At 48.1% G+C, this 15,545-nt stretch overlaps 1 protein-coding gene across 3 annotated transcripts in view; it reads right to left on the minus strand.

Moving 5' to 3' along the window:
• KIRREL3 (kin of IRRE like 3 (Drosophila)) overlaps positions 1 to 15,545 on the minus strand; it is a 367,287-nt gene that overhangs the window by 32,474 nt on the left and 319,268 nt on the right. For all 3 annotated transcript variants that reach the window (XM_019546971.1, XM_019546970.1, XM_019546972.1), the window contains one exon: positions 12,757 to 12,864. In XM_019546971.1, coding sequence (XP_019402516.1) covers positions 12,757 to 12,864 — 108 coding nt within the window. The remainder of the gene's footprint in view (positions 1 to 12,756; positions 12,865 to 15,545) is intronic.

Raw genomic sequence — 15,545 nt, forward strand, 5'->3', positions numbered from 1 at the left:
GAGTCATGCTGGCCACTGCTCTTCCCACCATCACATTTTTGACCCTTCAGGCAACCCCACAAGCAAGATAACTCCAGATGTGGCCTGAGGAGGTCCCCAGGGATCCTGAGATTCAGCCATGTGATGAGTGGTAGCGGCACTAATGGTTGCAACTCTGGGAGCCATGGCAATTAATGCTGCCACTGGACCCCTGAGGAGCCCCATGGGCTGGAAGACACACTCTGTGAGCTAGATCCAGCCCATGGGCCAGATCTTGATCAACCTGGTCTAATACATTCTCAGTAGTGGATACTGGAGGGACAGGAACTCTATTCACCAACCCCAAGGTTTTGAATAAGCATCACTGAGTAGATCCCCAGGATTGGACCTTTGGTTTGGCTAAATGCCTGATCATTGGGATCTTCAGCTGAACCAGTGGAAAGAAACTGTAACATTGAAATAAGGGTTAACAAAAGGGGTTCTGGTGAGACTTCCCTGTTCCCTTTTTTCAGCTGGGTTGAGGCTCTCACAGGAAGAGCCTTCCAAATTGCTCTTTAAGTCTGAGAGGCAACTAGGGATTGCAGAAGCCCTTGTGAAAAGGGGGCTTGCAAAAATTAATGAGCAAAGAATTAGCTAGTGTCTGCGATCCCAATCTAAAGCCTGCTCAATCAGCAGCAGCTGTTGCTGAACTCTAAAGAAATAGCTTGCTTTTTTGTGCAGTAGGAAAGCAATAGGAGGGGAAATGGGACTAAGAGACTGGGATGTTTCTGGAGTGAATGTTTCTTGGTTTCCCAGGAGGGGTCAGCAGCTTTTTGAAAAAATCGCTTTTGAAAAATTAAACCAAAGACACCAAACACCAGGTTTTAAAGGAGAAGAAATATCCGAATGAGTCTAAGATGAAAAGCAGAGAAGGCTGTGGTTCCAAACAGCCAGCTCTAAGCACAGCCCAAACTTTGAAGTTATGCTCCAAGTTGAGAATTGAATCCACCTATCATGATGGGTTCTTGCCTCTTAAAGGGTTTGACCCAAGCCCTGGATTCAAATACTTCCAAATCGCTGGGCTTTTCAGACCTGCCTCCAAGTTTTGTATCTAACATCCCTCTCCAAAAGTGATGCACTCAGCAACTATGGTATTTTGACAGGCTTCCAAAGAGGCCAGTTTATTTAAATGGTCTATGCCGGTGGCTCCTGGACAGTTGGCTGAGGAGCTGCAGCACTTGCTGTGGGCTACAGAGAGCTGGCTGCTCACAGTGGGCTGGCTTCTCTTCTTTGCCAGCTGCTAAATCTCCCTGAAAGCAAAAAAATCCATCCGCTGCTTTGCCACAGGACCAGCTACGCTGACATGGGCACATTATGCAACTGGGAGGAGTGGTGGGTGCATGACCATATAATGTTCATCATGTAGTGTATGGCACTGCTACTTTCCTATAATGTGGACCACATCTTAGCCAAGTCTTGGTGCCTCATTGACCCCCTCCGTAGCATGGCATAAGAGGATCACGAGGTGCTCTGTAACTTTATAACCTGATCCATCACTTTACTGGAGGAGCTTAGGTCCCTCAACAGTTCGCAAGTTTGCACCCTAGAGAGTAAGAAAGACCAAGGTATAAAAGATACCTGAAAGCTCCTGTTGCTTTACAGGTGAAGGAGCAGCAGGGAGAGCCTCAGGCAGGGAAAGCTGCTCATTATGCGCTGCGAGGAACAGGTACCCAGGGATTTACCTGCTACAAGTACTTACTGCAGAACTAGCTGCACTGCAGTAGCATAATGGGCTACAGCCCTGCATGGAAGACAAGATATTATTATGGCAGAGGTCAGCAGCAGTAAACCACCCTGGGGTTGAGCCGGCAGCTAAATCAGGAAACGCAGGTGGCAGCTCAGGGAGTTACCTGACCAAAAGGGGCCAGGGCCAGGGAGATATGTATAAACACAGGCCCTGAGCCAGGAAATGTGGTCTGGCCTTTGGGGACTACAGATGCAAGAGCTCCAGAGCATGGGGAAATGCAGGTGAGTGCCTAGCTAGCACTGGGGCTACCTGGAAGAAGGTAAATAGAGGGCTGCTGTTCTACAGAGGAATATTACTTAGGGTTAGGCAGCCAGCCATTGTTTATGCTTGGACCAAGAGGGGGTTTAGTTTGTTTTATAGCCAAGCTTGTTCCTTGGTTACAGCTTCAACTGGTGGTTTGGGCAGCTGGCAGGGGAGTACGTGGAGGCTATAGGGGAGTGCGCAAGGGGTGCATGGTGGTTTAATCTATGGCAGGTGCCAGGGAATGCCGGTGTTTAGAGCCCTGTTAGGGCCTTGATTCAGGGCATACTGCAGGCATAGGATTGAGGGGGAGGTTAAAGCCTAGAAAGAGAGAGGCTGAAGCCTAGCTTGGGCAGCAGCTGGACAAGGCCCCAGGGACCAGGAAGGGCAGAGCCAGGCCCGGGGGGTCCTATGCATGAAAGGGACAGTGACAAGGGCCAGGGGACTTAGGAGCCAAAGCAGGCTCAGCAAGTATATTGCCTAGGACAGGGTAAAGACAAAGCTGGATTAGGTGGTGAAGGGCTGTAACACAGAAGCCAGATCAGGCGGTGGGCCTAGGCCAAGGGAAGTGGCTGAGGCCCTGACAAGGGTGTAAAGACCACAGGTGCCCTGGTAGTGGGTTGGGACCAAGTGCCCACTGGAATTAAGTGGTAACACCTGAGGCGTGGGTACAGCTGTAGGGCAAGTTGGAGGCCATGATTAGCTTTTAAAGCTAACAGGTGCCCTGGGGAAAGGTGCCAATGGACCATCAAAGCCCACTTAGAGGGCAGTGCGGAGACCAGTAGGAGCCAGGAAGAACTAGCCGGTATCTAGAGGAATTGGGGCTTGCTCTAGGACCCACTGGGCAGCCTTCCTTCCCATCAGACAATTGCATCAGGGCATGGCGGGTGAGTAACAGGGGGGAGGCACTCTAGAGCTGGAGCAGGGCAAGGGTTGCGTGGTCACCAGTGGGTATCACAGCTACCCTGGAGCCTGAACATTGTTACACAAGGTAATAGTTAAGAGTTAATTGTTAGAGCACCTCGCAGTTCTGCAGTACTGTACTTTTTTCCCATGGATCTCAGAGCTGTACATGGGTGGGACTTGAAGGGTCCTCTTGTATCACTATGTCCATTCCCCTTCTATCACTGGCAACCTCATCAGAGAAACTTTTTGATAAACCGACCAGGGTGGGGTAGGGGACAAGGTAGGGGTTTGGTACAGTGTTCCTATTAGGCGGCTCTTTCTAGAAACCTTCTAATATCCAGCCTAAACTTATTCATGGTCAGTTTATATTTGGCTTTTGTATTGTTATTGATCATCATTGTATCGTCACTGGCTTTTTTTATCATCATTGACCTTTAGCATAAATAACCCTTCTTCCTCCTTGGTGTTCCTATTGCTCCTATTAGACAAATACCGTCTATATTCAGATGGGAAAACAAAGGCACAGAGGCAAGAGCTGACTTGGCCAAGGTACTACAGTAGAGGTGGGTAACTGCAGTGTAGTGATATGCTAGTGTTGGCACTGCAACTAAACCCCAGGTCTCTGGGCTACCAGCCCCTATTTGCTGAACTGTACTGTCTTCAAAATTGGTACAGTGACCTGCATAACTATGTATTCCTGGTTAGCTAATAAAGCTGCATTTCTTACTTCAGCATCCCTATGCAAATTTGCACCAGCTGAGAATCTGGTTTTAAAGATTCTTTTTCTCCAAAAAAAAAAAAAAAAATCAATCCTTCACAAACTCTGCTAGGCTTTCACCCCAATTTCTGCAGGATCTGGCAGATCATTGGGCATTCCAAGATGTACAGAACAAATCACTTTGTAACCTCATTTGAAGACTCACTCGAGCAGAAGTAGTTTTGAAATGCCCATAAATAATGCATGGTTGCAACTTTGTGGATGTGAAACAAGTCGTCTGAGTTTCAAGGGATGTCATGATATGCAGGAGAGAGCAGCTTTGGCTCACTCTACTTCTGGCTATGCAGGAGAGAGCCCTGGGCCTCAGGAGCCCAGTGTCGCATGTGGAGCAGACGGGGAGAGTACGACCGTCCCTTTCCTGTTCTGTGAAAGGAGCAGCTCCTGGCATCCACGGGGGCGAAACAGGAATCACTGAGTTATGGTAGGAAGACGATGCCCCAGAGCTATAATGACACTTCTGCATGATACCCCACAGTATGTGATAATAGCATCAATGTCTAATGTCACAACTCCATGACAAAGATACTTGCCTATCTTCAGCCAGCAGGCCACCGTGACATATAGGACAGATGACTCCAGAATAGATGGTGGGGTCATATGGTCAGCAATGCAGTCTCCAGCACTGGCCAGTGTTTGCGGTTCCTGAGAATGGTGGTTCTCGGACCTCCCCAAATCGGCTGACCATTGATTATATCAATGAAGAAGTTCTTCGTTACCTCTGTGGTCCATCAGTGCATGTTCTGAAGCACGAGGTTTAATTAATTTGTGCCACATCCTGCTGTCTTGCCTTAGCTGAGACTTCAGGAGATGGTAAGTAGTCAGTCTTCATCATTAGCTGAGACTGCTGCAGTTGCTTGTGACATTGGCACAATCACATCCATCCTTTGTCTAGTTTACCTTCTGTGCCTACAGCCATGGTGGAAGTGTGAAGGAATCAAACTAGAATTGAATGATCTCCTGTCATGGTGATTTCCAGAGGCTGGCAGGCTCCTGCAGGACGGGTCCCTTGACCCTATTGGTTCTAAACTTCCTACCAATTTTATATTCCCTTTCCACGGTATACGCTGGGAGAAGGGCTCATCACTGTGCCGTGCTCTTCATCATTTGAGAAGACTCAGTTGTGAGTACAAAGGACTATGTGTGGGCCAGAAGGCTCCCTTATTCCATAGCCGTTTGCAGGTTCTCCTTCATAAAGCTAAGACACTGGAGATGGACCATATAGCTGTATAGTCCTTGTATTTTCCTTCTACTCCATGTTTTGCTTCAGGACTGGTCCCATTGGACCAGAAAGCTCTAGAAATGGGCAAAAATTGCCCCTCCAAGTTACTCGAGACGGAAAATTGTGTTTCTGGTCATACTTCATTTTCACAGAAAATACCTGATTTCTGCAGAGAATTTTAATTTTTTTTCCTAATAAAAAACCAAATCAAACCCCAAGTACCCCAAGCCATTTGGAAATGCTACTATGATGCCTCCTGGGACATGCAATTCAGTTTCCACATATCCCTGTCTCCCCCATGGTAAGGAGTCCAAGATGAAGCTGGACTTGTGGTGGACCACAGCAAAAGACTCCATAAGTCCTCTCGTGATGGGTATCAAGGAGGAACCAGGGAAGCTTATCATTCAAGCAAGGAGCCTGGCCTATAAAGAAGAATGGAGGCATAAGGGCCATGTCCAGACGTGCATGGACATTTGGTTCCCCAGGGACAAGCTTTATCTGGAGTCCTGGGGGGCTCCCGGGGCTACAGCTCTGGTGATTCTGCTGTGTGGAGCCTGGCTGGCAGCACAGTGTGGCTCTGGGTGCCCCAGCTCACTTTTCAGGAGCATGTGGCCAAGTGTATGCTGCACCTGTTTTTTTGTTGTTGTTGTTTTTTTGTTTTTTTTGACCCCTGGATATAATGTGTTTGCAGCACGACATACTGGATGACCGTGCTCGTCTGGATGCGCTCAAGGAGTCTGAGCAACAACTCCCTTTATCCAAGATGCACCGTGGCAGTATTTCTGACTAGAAACATTTATTTTTTTAGTTGTTGGAAAGTTAATCCTTAACACCAAAAATTGGTGATTTTATTTTATTTATATTGACACTATCCACAGAAAAACACAATCCAGCCAAACCTCCCCAACGGACTTGGCATACGAAAGAACACCTTGCTCTGCATATTGCTATGCTATGACTGTATAACAGGAGAAGAGTTTCATCCCAGTGAAATAAAATGCTACAACCCTTGCAGACAGGGCAGGCTCACTCATCACACTAGGCAGTCCCTCCATATTTATTCATTGTTTGTTAATTTTAGCGGTGGCAAAAATGTGCTGGGATGGGAATCGGGCACAGCAGTGCTAGTCTACCCCTCCCCCCAAAGAACAAGTGGGTCTTGACATCTTTGCTAATTAACCTTTCTGCTGCCTCACTGAGACTGTCAACGAGCTGCTAGTTATGGCATTGACTTACCATCAACAACTGGATTGAAAACTAGTAGTTGAACTGAATACCTAGTAGCTAGAAAAACTAAAAACTCTTGACCATTCCTAAACCAGGTTTGATTTGAACCTATAGGTAAAAGGCTCCTTAACTAAGTACCTTGTTTTTGTATCTACTCGGTTCTCCTAATTATGTTTCCCTTTTATCTTCCTATGATTAAATCATTCTTGGAAGACCAAGCTCACCACTACCCACCATGACCATCTCATCCATGAATTCAATAGCATGGGACTTTCAGGTCTTAGGATGCAACGGGCATGAGTTCTTTCTGATTTTTTCCATTGTTGCTACTTGTATCTTTATCACTATCTTGGAGTAGAAATAATGTTTATGGTGCTGGAGTCTCTGAATTTAATCACAAGTAAAAGCTAATTACTGCCTTGTAAAGTCCTCTCTCAGAGCTGTTACCCCTTAAATAACTTGTGGGCCGTTATGTCATCGAAGATGCAATGACAGATGTGTATTAAAGCAGTTTTTAAAAAAATTGCCCCCGGGATTCTCTCAGTTTACTGTCTGTAACTTGGGATGCATTTTGCTGCTGCTTCTTAAAGCAGTTACAGGAATTGCCTTTCACAATGGCTGCTCTGCAGTCCATTAACTATCATTAGCTACATCAGGCATTTTCTGATAGCTAGAAAAGAATATGGGTTCTACAAGCAACCAGATTATGAGAGCATCTCAGTTCTGAGATAGGGAAGCTGTGTTGCCAGGATGATTACTGGGTCACTAATGCCTTCCATGGGGAACAGCGTGCAGTATGGTTTTGTTCCCAGGCTATTGTTTTAAGTGATTCAACCAATGATCCAATATTTCCCTTAGGAGATTAAAAGCACAGTCTTACTGTTAGGATATTATTCCCACTGTTCTGCCCAAATTTGCATGTCTACTCAGCTGTCATGAACCATTCACCATGGGATCTGTGCTACTTGCATTCCATTACCCAAAATGATACCCCTTGGTCCACCCCAAAACAGTTTCTTTTCTTCTCCTGCCAATTTGCTATTTCCACTCTTCAAATCCTTCCAAATGGTCATATGCAATGCATCATGCCATATTCACAGACGGACAGTCATAAGATGCAGTTACCTTCAGATTCTGAGAGATCCAGTTGCGAGTACATCTTGGCTTTACATAAGCAAACACTTTTTACAAAGCAGTTCTGCCTCATAAAAAGGACGTGTTACAAGGAGAGGGATGCCATGGTCAGTGTCTTTCACTGACTCCAATTGTGACCAGTGCTCCCCACCACCAAGACCTGACAGTCGAGCTGTTTTCTTTTCTCCATCATTACTAAAGGCTCTGTGGGCCAAATTCTGTCCTTGCTGACCCTGGTGGAAGTGGTATTGCTGTTCCTAGGTTTGCATAGATGCAACCGACTGGAACATAGCAGTCCGTTCTGTTGATAATGCCAGTTCCTTCTCCTAGGCAGTGGATGGGGCAGCAGACATTCAGACCAGTCCTCAGGCTAGGAGTTAGCTAGTTTGACTGGGCTCACACGGGCTCTAAAGGGTGACTTAGAACCAGAACTGGCAGTGAAAAAGCTGCATCTGGAAGAGCCAGATTTAGTCCTGCTGGGATAACAGGACTAAGACGCAGTAAACATGTGCTGGTAAAGTCAGCAGATGGGATTCTTGGTGCAAGCCATACGGACCCATTGAGTGGGAAGGTGCTCTTTTCATACAGGCTCTTTCGAGGGCAGAACTAGTATTCTATAGTACACTCCCATGGAGGAGCTCTGTGATGAGGCTTCAAGCAGTAATTTGGGGCCTAAATACCAAGGTATGTTCTCAAGAGCTCACCATCCTTAGCTGTGGCCAGGCTGTCAGATGGCCAGTCCCTGGCAGATCCTGCTGTCAGTCATGGGTCCAGACTTTCAAAAGGCCTCGGAGCCCAATGTTCACGCAGAGCTTCTGCAAATCTGATGATGCATGATGGCACTGGGCTTTTGCAAATCTGGCCCTTATAGAGGCAGCTCTTTCACAGTCAATTTTGGCTTTAAATCACCTTTTGGAGTCCCCGTGAGTCTGGTCAGCCTAGCTAACTCTTAGCCAGAGGACTGCTCCGGGTGTCTGCTGCCCCATCCACTGTCAAGAAGCACAGAAGTTTCTCTTCCACTCTCAGTAGAGCGTCTCGTTAGTACAACCACAGCTTGGCAGCCCTGTTTCCTAAGCAGCAGCCCCACTGTGTCCTCATGCAGTGCTGCTCCAGTGCCAACATCTGCTGCCCAAGCAGGCTTTGCTCCACCATGCTACTCAGGCTGGAGAGCTCATTTCCTTTGAGCAGAACTGAATGGTTTGAACAGGTTCCCAAAGGAAAAGCAGTGTGAGTGACAGATGGCTTTGCAGGAACAATTACCATGCACGACGTTGGGGAGTTTGATCTGTTTTCCTCTTTCTACTTTTTTTATTTATTTGCTCTTTTAGAACAGGGGCTTGACAGCTTTTGCTTTCCACCCTTTAAAAAACACATTATTGAACAGACATCAGGCTTCTGGGCAAGTCACAGCTGCATTTGGTGTGGTATCCGTCAGAGGACTCTTTCCCACATCTGCAAGGGGTCAGGCTGAGTGCTCTGACAGGTCTGTTCCACTTCTACTGCTCATGTGCTCAGATTCAGCATCTAAGCAGCTAATCCCAGTAAACAGCATGGGTAGCCCAGCTCAATCTTGATTCTGCTGGAAGCCTGCCTACGTGTCGATATTGCTCTAAGGAAAGACTATTGCCCTGCACTGCATGTATAGTCATTTATGCCAGTGTACATGCACTGTGCATTGTGACCACTCCGGTATGGTAGCATCATATCTCTTGGATCGGTGCGATGGGAGCACAAGATAAAGCAATGGAAAATCAAGGCCAGGGAGAGACATGGCCATATCATTTTACAGGAGGGGGAGCTGAGAGACAGATAAGTGAAGTGATGTGCCCATGCTAAACAGTGATGTGGTGGCAGCATTACTAATGAACCCCAGATCTTCTGAGTCAGGAATCGGCCCTGTCTGTCCTTCGATGACCAGCTGTACACTCTATCCATTAGGCAGATGGGAAGACCTGTGCCCCAGAAGGCTCCCATCACTAAGACTTCCTCTTGCTTTCCGCTTTTCAGTTCATGTCCTAGGAAACGCAGCCCAGGCCATGACACACAATGTGAATTTAAACCTGCTTCATGCTTGCTCGTTTTCTGTCCCTGCTGGGGCCAGAACGTGCTCTCAGCTATGGCCTACCCACCCACTGATGTCAGTGAGGCTGAGCATGCTTAGCCCCACTGGCCATTGGGTCAGTTATTCTGGTGTCTCGTCAGAAGCTTTAAATGACTTCAGGCCCAGCATCACTGCAGACTGGTGTCCTAATGCTTAGCCAATATGCCTCAGTGCCCTAAGGAGTGGCTGCCCCTGGAGGTCAGAGCAAATACAGCCCAGACATGCCAATTAATGACAAGGGGATGGTGGGGCCTAGGCTTCTCTAGTGAGTGCAGCGCTGAGACCCATCCACTCGCTGCATACAGGGGACTAAACAGCCATCCACAGGTGCGGGCTTCAGTCGTTACAATTCTACAAACACTTTCATTACAGCTCAGTCAGTGTTTGTGCAGCTCCAGGTCACCACTATGTCAGTCCCTGGTGCTCTTTGTCCTCACAACATCACTGGGTGGGAAGAAAAGGGCTATTTTTACTATTTCAAGAACAGGGAACTGGTCCAAAGACAGAAGCTCGCCCCAGGTCACGGAACAGAAATTATTGCAGATTTGAGGAATGAATGGGCCTTGCATGCATCAGTCATAGCTTGAGCCCTGCACCCTCCTTCCTCCCGGTGGGTAAGTCTAAGCCCCGTCCTTCCTGCTGCCAGATGCCTGGTTTTCAGGCACACCTGCAGTATGCACACCCCATGCCAGCTTGCATGGGCCAGACCCAGAAAGGCAGCAGTGACGCTGCCCCAGGAGCATCCCCAGCAGTCGCTTTCTCACATGCCAGTGACAGGGATCTTGAGAGTTGCTGTGGAGGACTGTCCTTAAAGTGGTGTCGGTGCCACATTTCTGGGCTTGGAAAGTGCGAGTGGGCTGTGTCTGAAATCATACAGTGTAGCAGCAGCAGCAGCAACACAAACCCAACCTAACAACACCAGGCTAAGCCACTGAGCCACTCGGCGGTACCGTAACACGTGGTGTGCGACTGCTGCATCAGGCCCAGGTGCCCACCTAGAGGGGGTGCTGCTCCCCCTGTCACTGCAGCCACCCAGGGCACAGCCCCTGCCCATTGTACCTTGGCCACACAATACCCTGTTTGCCCTGTTGGGAACTTCTAGCGTGTAACATGGAGATCCTGGGGAACGAAGAGCCATTCTCTTGTTGCAGGCAATGAGGAATCTTTAATGGATTGCTACTGTTTTGAGAAAAGGAGGAGAGCCCCCCAAGAGGACTGTGAGCTGGACAGCCAGTTGGACGGCAGGTGGCCACTGAATTCCCCCCCAAGGTTTAGAGAGCTGTCAGCAGCATGCCCAGTACCATTTCAATGCTGCTCAGCCTGTGAGTGATCAACACGTTGAATCTCTGGCTTTGCTTTCAGCTCTAAAACTTGGCGTTTCCATTGCATATTTGATCTATCACCGCCACATTAATGTTAAATTGTATGTCCTGTAAAGAACCCTGTACCATCTGGTTACATGAAATAAGATGGATATAATGAACCACATGCTCTCTCCTCCTCTGAATGATGCAGTGCATGCATGTCTGTCGAAAAACCACGGGGAAAGCACGACTGATTATGTCTGACCATTGACATGGTAACAACAGTTTGGCCCATTTTCTATTGGGCTGCTTGAATCACACATCATTGGTGAATGATTCTAGCTAAATTGAATTGGCCTGTTCTCAGGTCTTAGCGCTGCACCCATCCATCAGTAATACTTACTAAAATGCAAGATTAATGACTGCCTGAGATTTAATTTGCTAATACCTGCAAGAGCTGCTAATGGGGTTTCGGAGAGTTCAAAAAAAAAAAAAAGAAAAAGGCATTATTATTGCCCTTAAAATTAAACACTTTTCTGCTGTGCGAGACCAGCCACTCGGGAGGAGTTAGGGATCTTTGATTTCTTTGCAAACAATCAAAAAAGAAAACTGACTGTGTTTTTCTGGCAACTAAACATAGAGATTACGTACGGCACTTGGCTTAGTTGTTTCTATCGCAGTGTCCCCATAGTTCGGAAGCATTGTCAAATATTGCTTGTTCCCTGACGCAGTCTTAGAAGCTCAAAACAATCACGCTCCTTTCCCGGATGGGTTGATTCCTTTTCATATAGCCAACAATCACACTTTAATTTCTCTGTGTTTTTTTTTTAATGAGGCAACATGATCCTGCTCTGTTTACCTCTTCTTTCCTTTACCTGTGCCTTTGATGTGGTTTTAACTTGTGTTCCCTCGGCAGCAAATCATATCGTATACCACAGGCCCTATGTAACTGCCACTGACTGTAATTCCTTATGAAAATTCATATCTTACAGTGACAAAGAGGATTTGAAAAACAAAGAATGAACAGAGTCAGAAATATGCTCTTCCCCAGTGCCTAATTTTGAGGTGCTAAATGATAGCTGTATTTTTTCCTGCCTGTGCGATGCAACTTTGTTATAAATTGCGTATTCAGAGCACAGCACCGGGTGCTAGGACTCTGGAAGTCTGCTCCCGTTCTGCCATTGATTCTCTGTATGATCTTGAACATCTCCTTCAGCTTCAAGATCTTCATCTGTAAAGCAAGGTGTTGTGTTGCATGAAACATTACAGTGAGATCTGACTCGGCTGTGCCCAAAGGAAGCCCGGATTTCACATGGGTGTACTGAAGATCAGAGCGTGGCCCGTCTTGTTACCAAAGTGCTTTGAAATCCTCCCATGGGAGGTGCTGGGAGAGTGCAAAGTAGCATTAAACATTCTGCAGATGCATATGACAGCCAGATTGCTACAGCGTCCTGTCGGCAAACTCAGTATCTAAATCTGCATGAACTATTATTCTCCTCCTACACCACCCCCCACGCTCTCACACAGCATGTTGTCCTTCTCGCCTCTGCCTACGCTCGCCATGCCTTTGCTGATTTTGCTCAGGCCAGAAGCACGCGTGGATATTGATATTTCAGGCTGCATTCCCTGCAATACAAAATGGCCTCAAGCACCAGAGACTGCATCGTCAGAGAGCTCTGACTAGAGAGCTGGATGAAGCCATCATCTGGATTGCTCTCTGAGCAGGTTGGACTGGCCATTCATTAGGATGCTAATGTAGTTTGGGACAATTTCCACACAGCCTAGCTCTTATCTCTGCATAGCATTTCACCATAGCCCCAACCCAACAGGCAGTTTGCTTAGGGGAGAGCTGATCTTGCTGCTGCTACAAACTAGGGACTTTGAGACCGTGGGTTGATTGCTTCAGCAGGCAGGAACCCCTTTGTGGCTGCAATATGGAAGGCTCAACTCCGAGTCAGGGGACGTCATATGGCCCTACCCTGTGCCGTTGCTCTTCTGCAGTCACACAGGACCTCAGTCTCCAGGACTCTCCGTTTGGCCCCAGCACTTGCTTTTTAAATGACAGAAAGGAACAGCACTTACTTCTCTGTGAGCGTGCACAGCAGAACGCCACGATGGTGGCCATCAGCACCAGGAATGCCACTCCTGCCCCCACAGCCACGCCTATGATCACCGCCATGGGCACCGACTCTGCAAAGGGAACAAGAGTGCAAATGAAGTGCAGAAGTGTGCTTCCCCTGCCCCCTCTAGCTGTACCAGCTGCCAAAACGCTCACTTGTAGGTGAGGACGATGAATCCTGGTGGAGTTTCGCTGGGGCAGTTAGATGGCTCGGCAGACTTCCTAGGCCTCGTACCCATAGCCAGTAAAAACCTCCCCACCCAACCAAGCACAGTTCATTATGAACTCTGTGGGGACGATGCATAGGGCACACAGATGAAGTTGATGGTAACTTGAGTGTCCTGGGAGGACAGGGTGTCAGAAAGGACACGCATGAACAGGAATGGTTTGCTTTACTGGTACCTGGATAATTCTGCTGTGCTAGCCTAGGGCGAGGACTGACATGGCAGGGCTTCCTCTGGAACCTGTACGGTGCTCCTGCCTGAAGGGTCGCTGGAGCGGGGTCCGAAACCCACAGATCCTTGGCTCTAGCCCAACTCTGCCACTGATTCCTCTGTGCAAGTGTGAGTGGACCCATTTGTCTCTCTGTGCCTCAGTTTCCCTGTCTGCCATCTGGGGGCTAATATCTACCTACAAAAAGTGTTGTGCAGTCTAATGACTGGACTGTGTCCAAAGGGCTTGGGATGAAAAGTGCAGTGGAAGGGCAGAGCGTTAATAGTATTAAGAAAAGAGAAATGGAATCAGGGCTGGCTAAGGAAAAGGTTACAGAGCCAGGCTGGGTAGTATACAGGAGAATTGTAGACTTATTATTGGGCCATGCTGGCTAAGGTAATAGCTCAGCTGTGAGGGAATGTGCTGGAAAAGGTGGCTGTAAAGCATATGTAAATGAATGAACCCAGCAGCCATCCTTCACTGCCTCTACCTGTTTTACATCCAGATAGTTTCTCCTGCCTTTTCCCACTGCTCATCAAGCCTGTCATCCTTCGCAGGAGCCCTTGAGGCATGTGTTATAATTCCTACAGAAGTCAACAGGAGTCATATGGCAGCTGTGGAGGGGAGAGGTCTCCAAGGATGGAGAAAATGAAGCCAGATGAGCAGCAAAGGGAGATAAGACAGGTAGCTTCATACAGGACCACAATCCTGAGTATGAAGCACTTGGGGGAGCTGGAGTAACAAGGTGGGGGGGCAGGAGAGAACAGCATGTACGTACATGGATAGAAGAGCATGACGGTCTTGGATGGGAATGCAGGATGAAAGAACTGCCATATAGAGTCAGACCGAAAGTCCACCTAGCCCAGTGTCCTGTCTCCGACAGGACTTTCAGATGCTTTGAAAGAAGAGCGTGAGAAACAAGGTAGAAAGAGTCCTCCTTTGCCGTACCCTCGCCGTCACCAGGCAGTAGGTGACATCCCAGATGGACCCGTCCTGCATGCGTTTGTCTAATCTCTTTTGAGTCTGGTTCTCCTAATGGCCTCCACAACCCTCTCTTCCCCATCTTAACTGTACTTTTGTTTGGTTTAAAGCTGATGCCTGCTCATTTCACTGGGTGCAACCTACTTCTGTATTAGGAAACATGGCAAATAACAGGTCGCTATTCACTTTTTCCACATCATTCATTGCTTTTATGAGCATCTATAACATTCCCCCCTCAGCTGTCTCTTTTCCGGCTAAAGAGACTTTTCGGTTTCTCTTTGATGGAAGCTGTTTGATCTCCAAGACCATCTTTTCTGCCCTTTTCTGCACCTTTCTAGTTCCAGTTCCAGATGGGATGACTAGAACTGCACACCATATTCAGGTTGCAGGCACGTTTTGGTGTGAATAGAAAGGCATAATGTGCTTTCTTTTGTTTTCAGTTCCTTTCTTAGTCATTTCTAACATTCTTTTTGGCTTTTTGACACTGCTACGTGTCCTAGACAAATGCCCGTGGGTATTATATAGAAGAAAAATACCAGCATATCCCCTCCCCACCCTTTCTTCCCAGGACTGCTGTGTTTTGTAAGAGGCTCAATGCTCCCGGGGTGTGTAGGGCACGCTCTGAGCATGCCTACCCGACCAGGGGATGTAGGTAGGGGATGTGCCAAGCCTGGACTTCACCAGCAGGTCTAGAGGAGAGGCAGACATCAACATGCTCAGCTTAGTGAAGACAGGCAACTCTGGGCCTGCTCAGTACCAGGACTTGAGGCACCTAAGTACATCCTTACTAAAACACATAGCTGTCTCCAGCTTCCCAGGCACTTAGGCAGTAGGAAGGATCCCTGCAGATTTCTCACTTAGCTTTAGGCAGCTCCATTTTGCCTAAGTCCCTTTTTGGGAACTGATCTTAAGTGATTTGCCCACAGCCACACACGAAGTCTGTGGCAGAGTAGAAGCTAGATCTCCCAGGCCTAAATTGCCCACCAGCCATTGGCCCCTGTCTCTGCTTGGTCTAGGGCAGTGGTGCTCATAGTTGAATGGCATAAGACTGGTCTGCAGGCTAGGCCAGGCCCTGCACTGACTCTACATCATTGGGATTGGACCCTGTTCTGCTGCCCTCCCTCTGGAAGCCCTGAGTCGGCCACAGTGCCATGGTGAAGCACCCCTACCTGCCCCATGCTGTCTCTGCCCAGCCCCTGTGTGCTGGATTCAGGGTTCAGGGGCCTCATGCCACCCCTGCCTGGCCAGGATAAGGCTCTGGGAGCCCCAAGCTGGCTGTACCACCATGGTGAGGCACCCCCTGGCCACCCCACGCTGTCTCTGCCCAGCCCCTGTGTGC

The sequence above is a fragment of the Crocodylus porosus genome, unplaced genomic scaffold (assembly GCF_001723895.1).
Source record: "Crocodylus porosus isolate Cpor-Errol unplaced genomic scaffold, CroPor_comp1, whole genome shotgun sequence".
In the NCBI taxonomy this organism is placed as follows: domain Eukaryota; kingdom Metazoa; phylum Chordata; order Crocodylia; family Crocodylidae; genus Crocodylus; species Crocodylus porosus.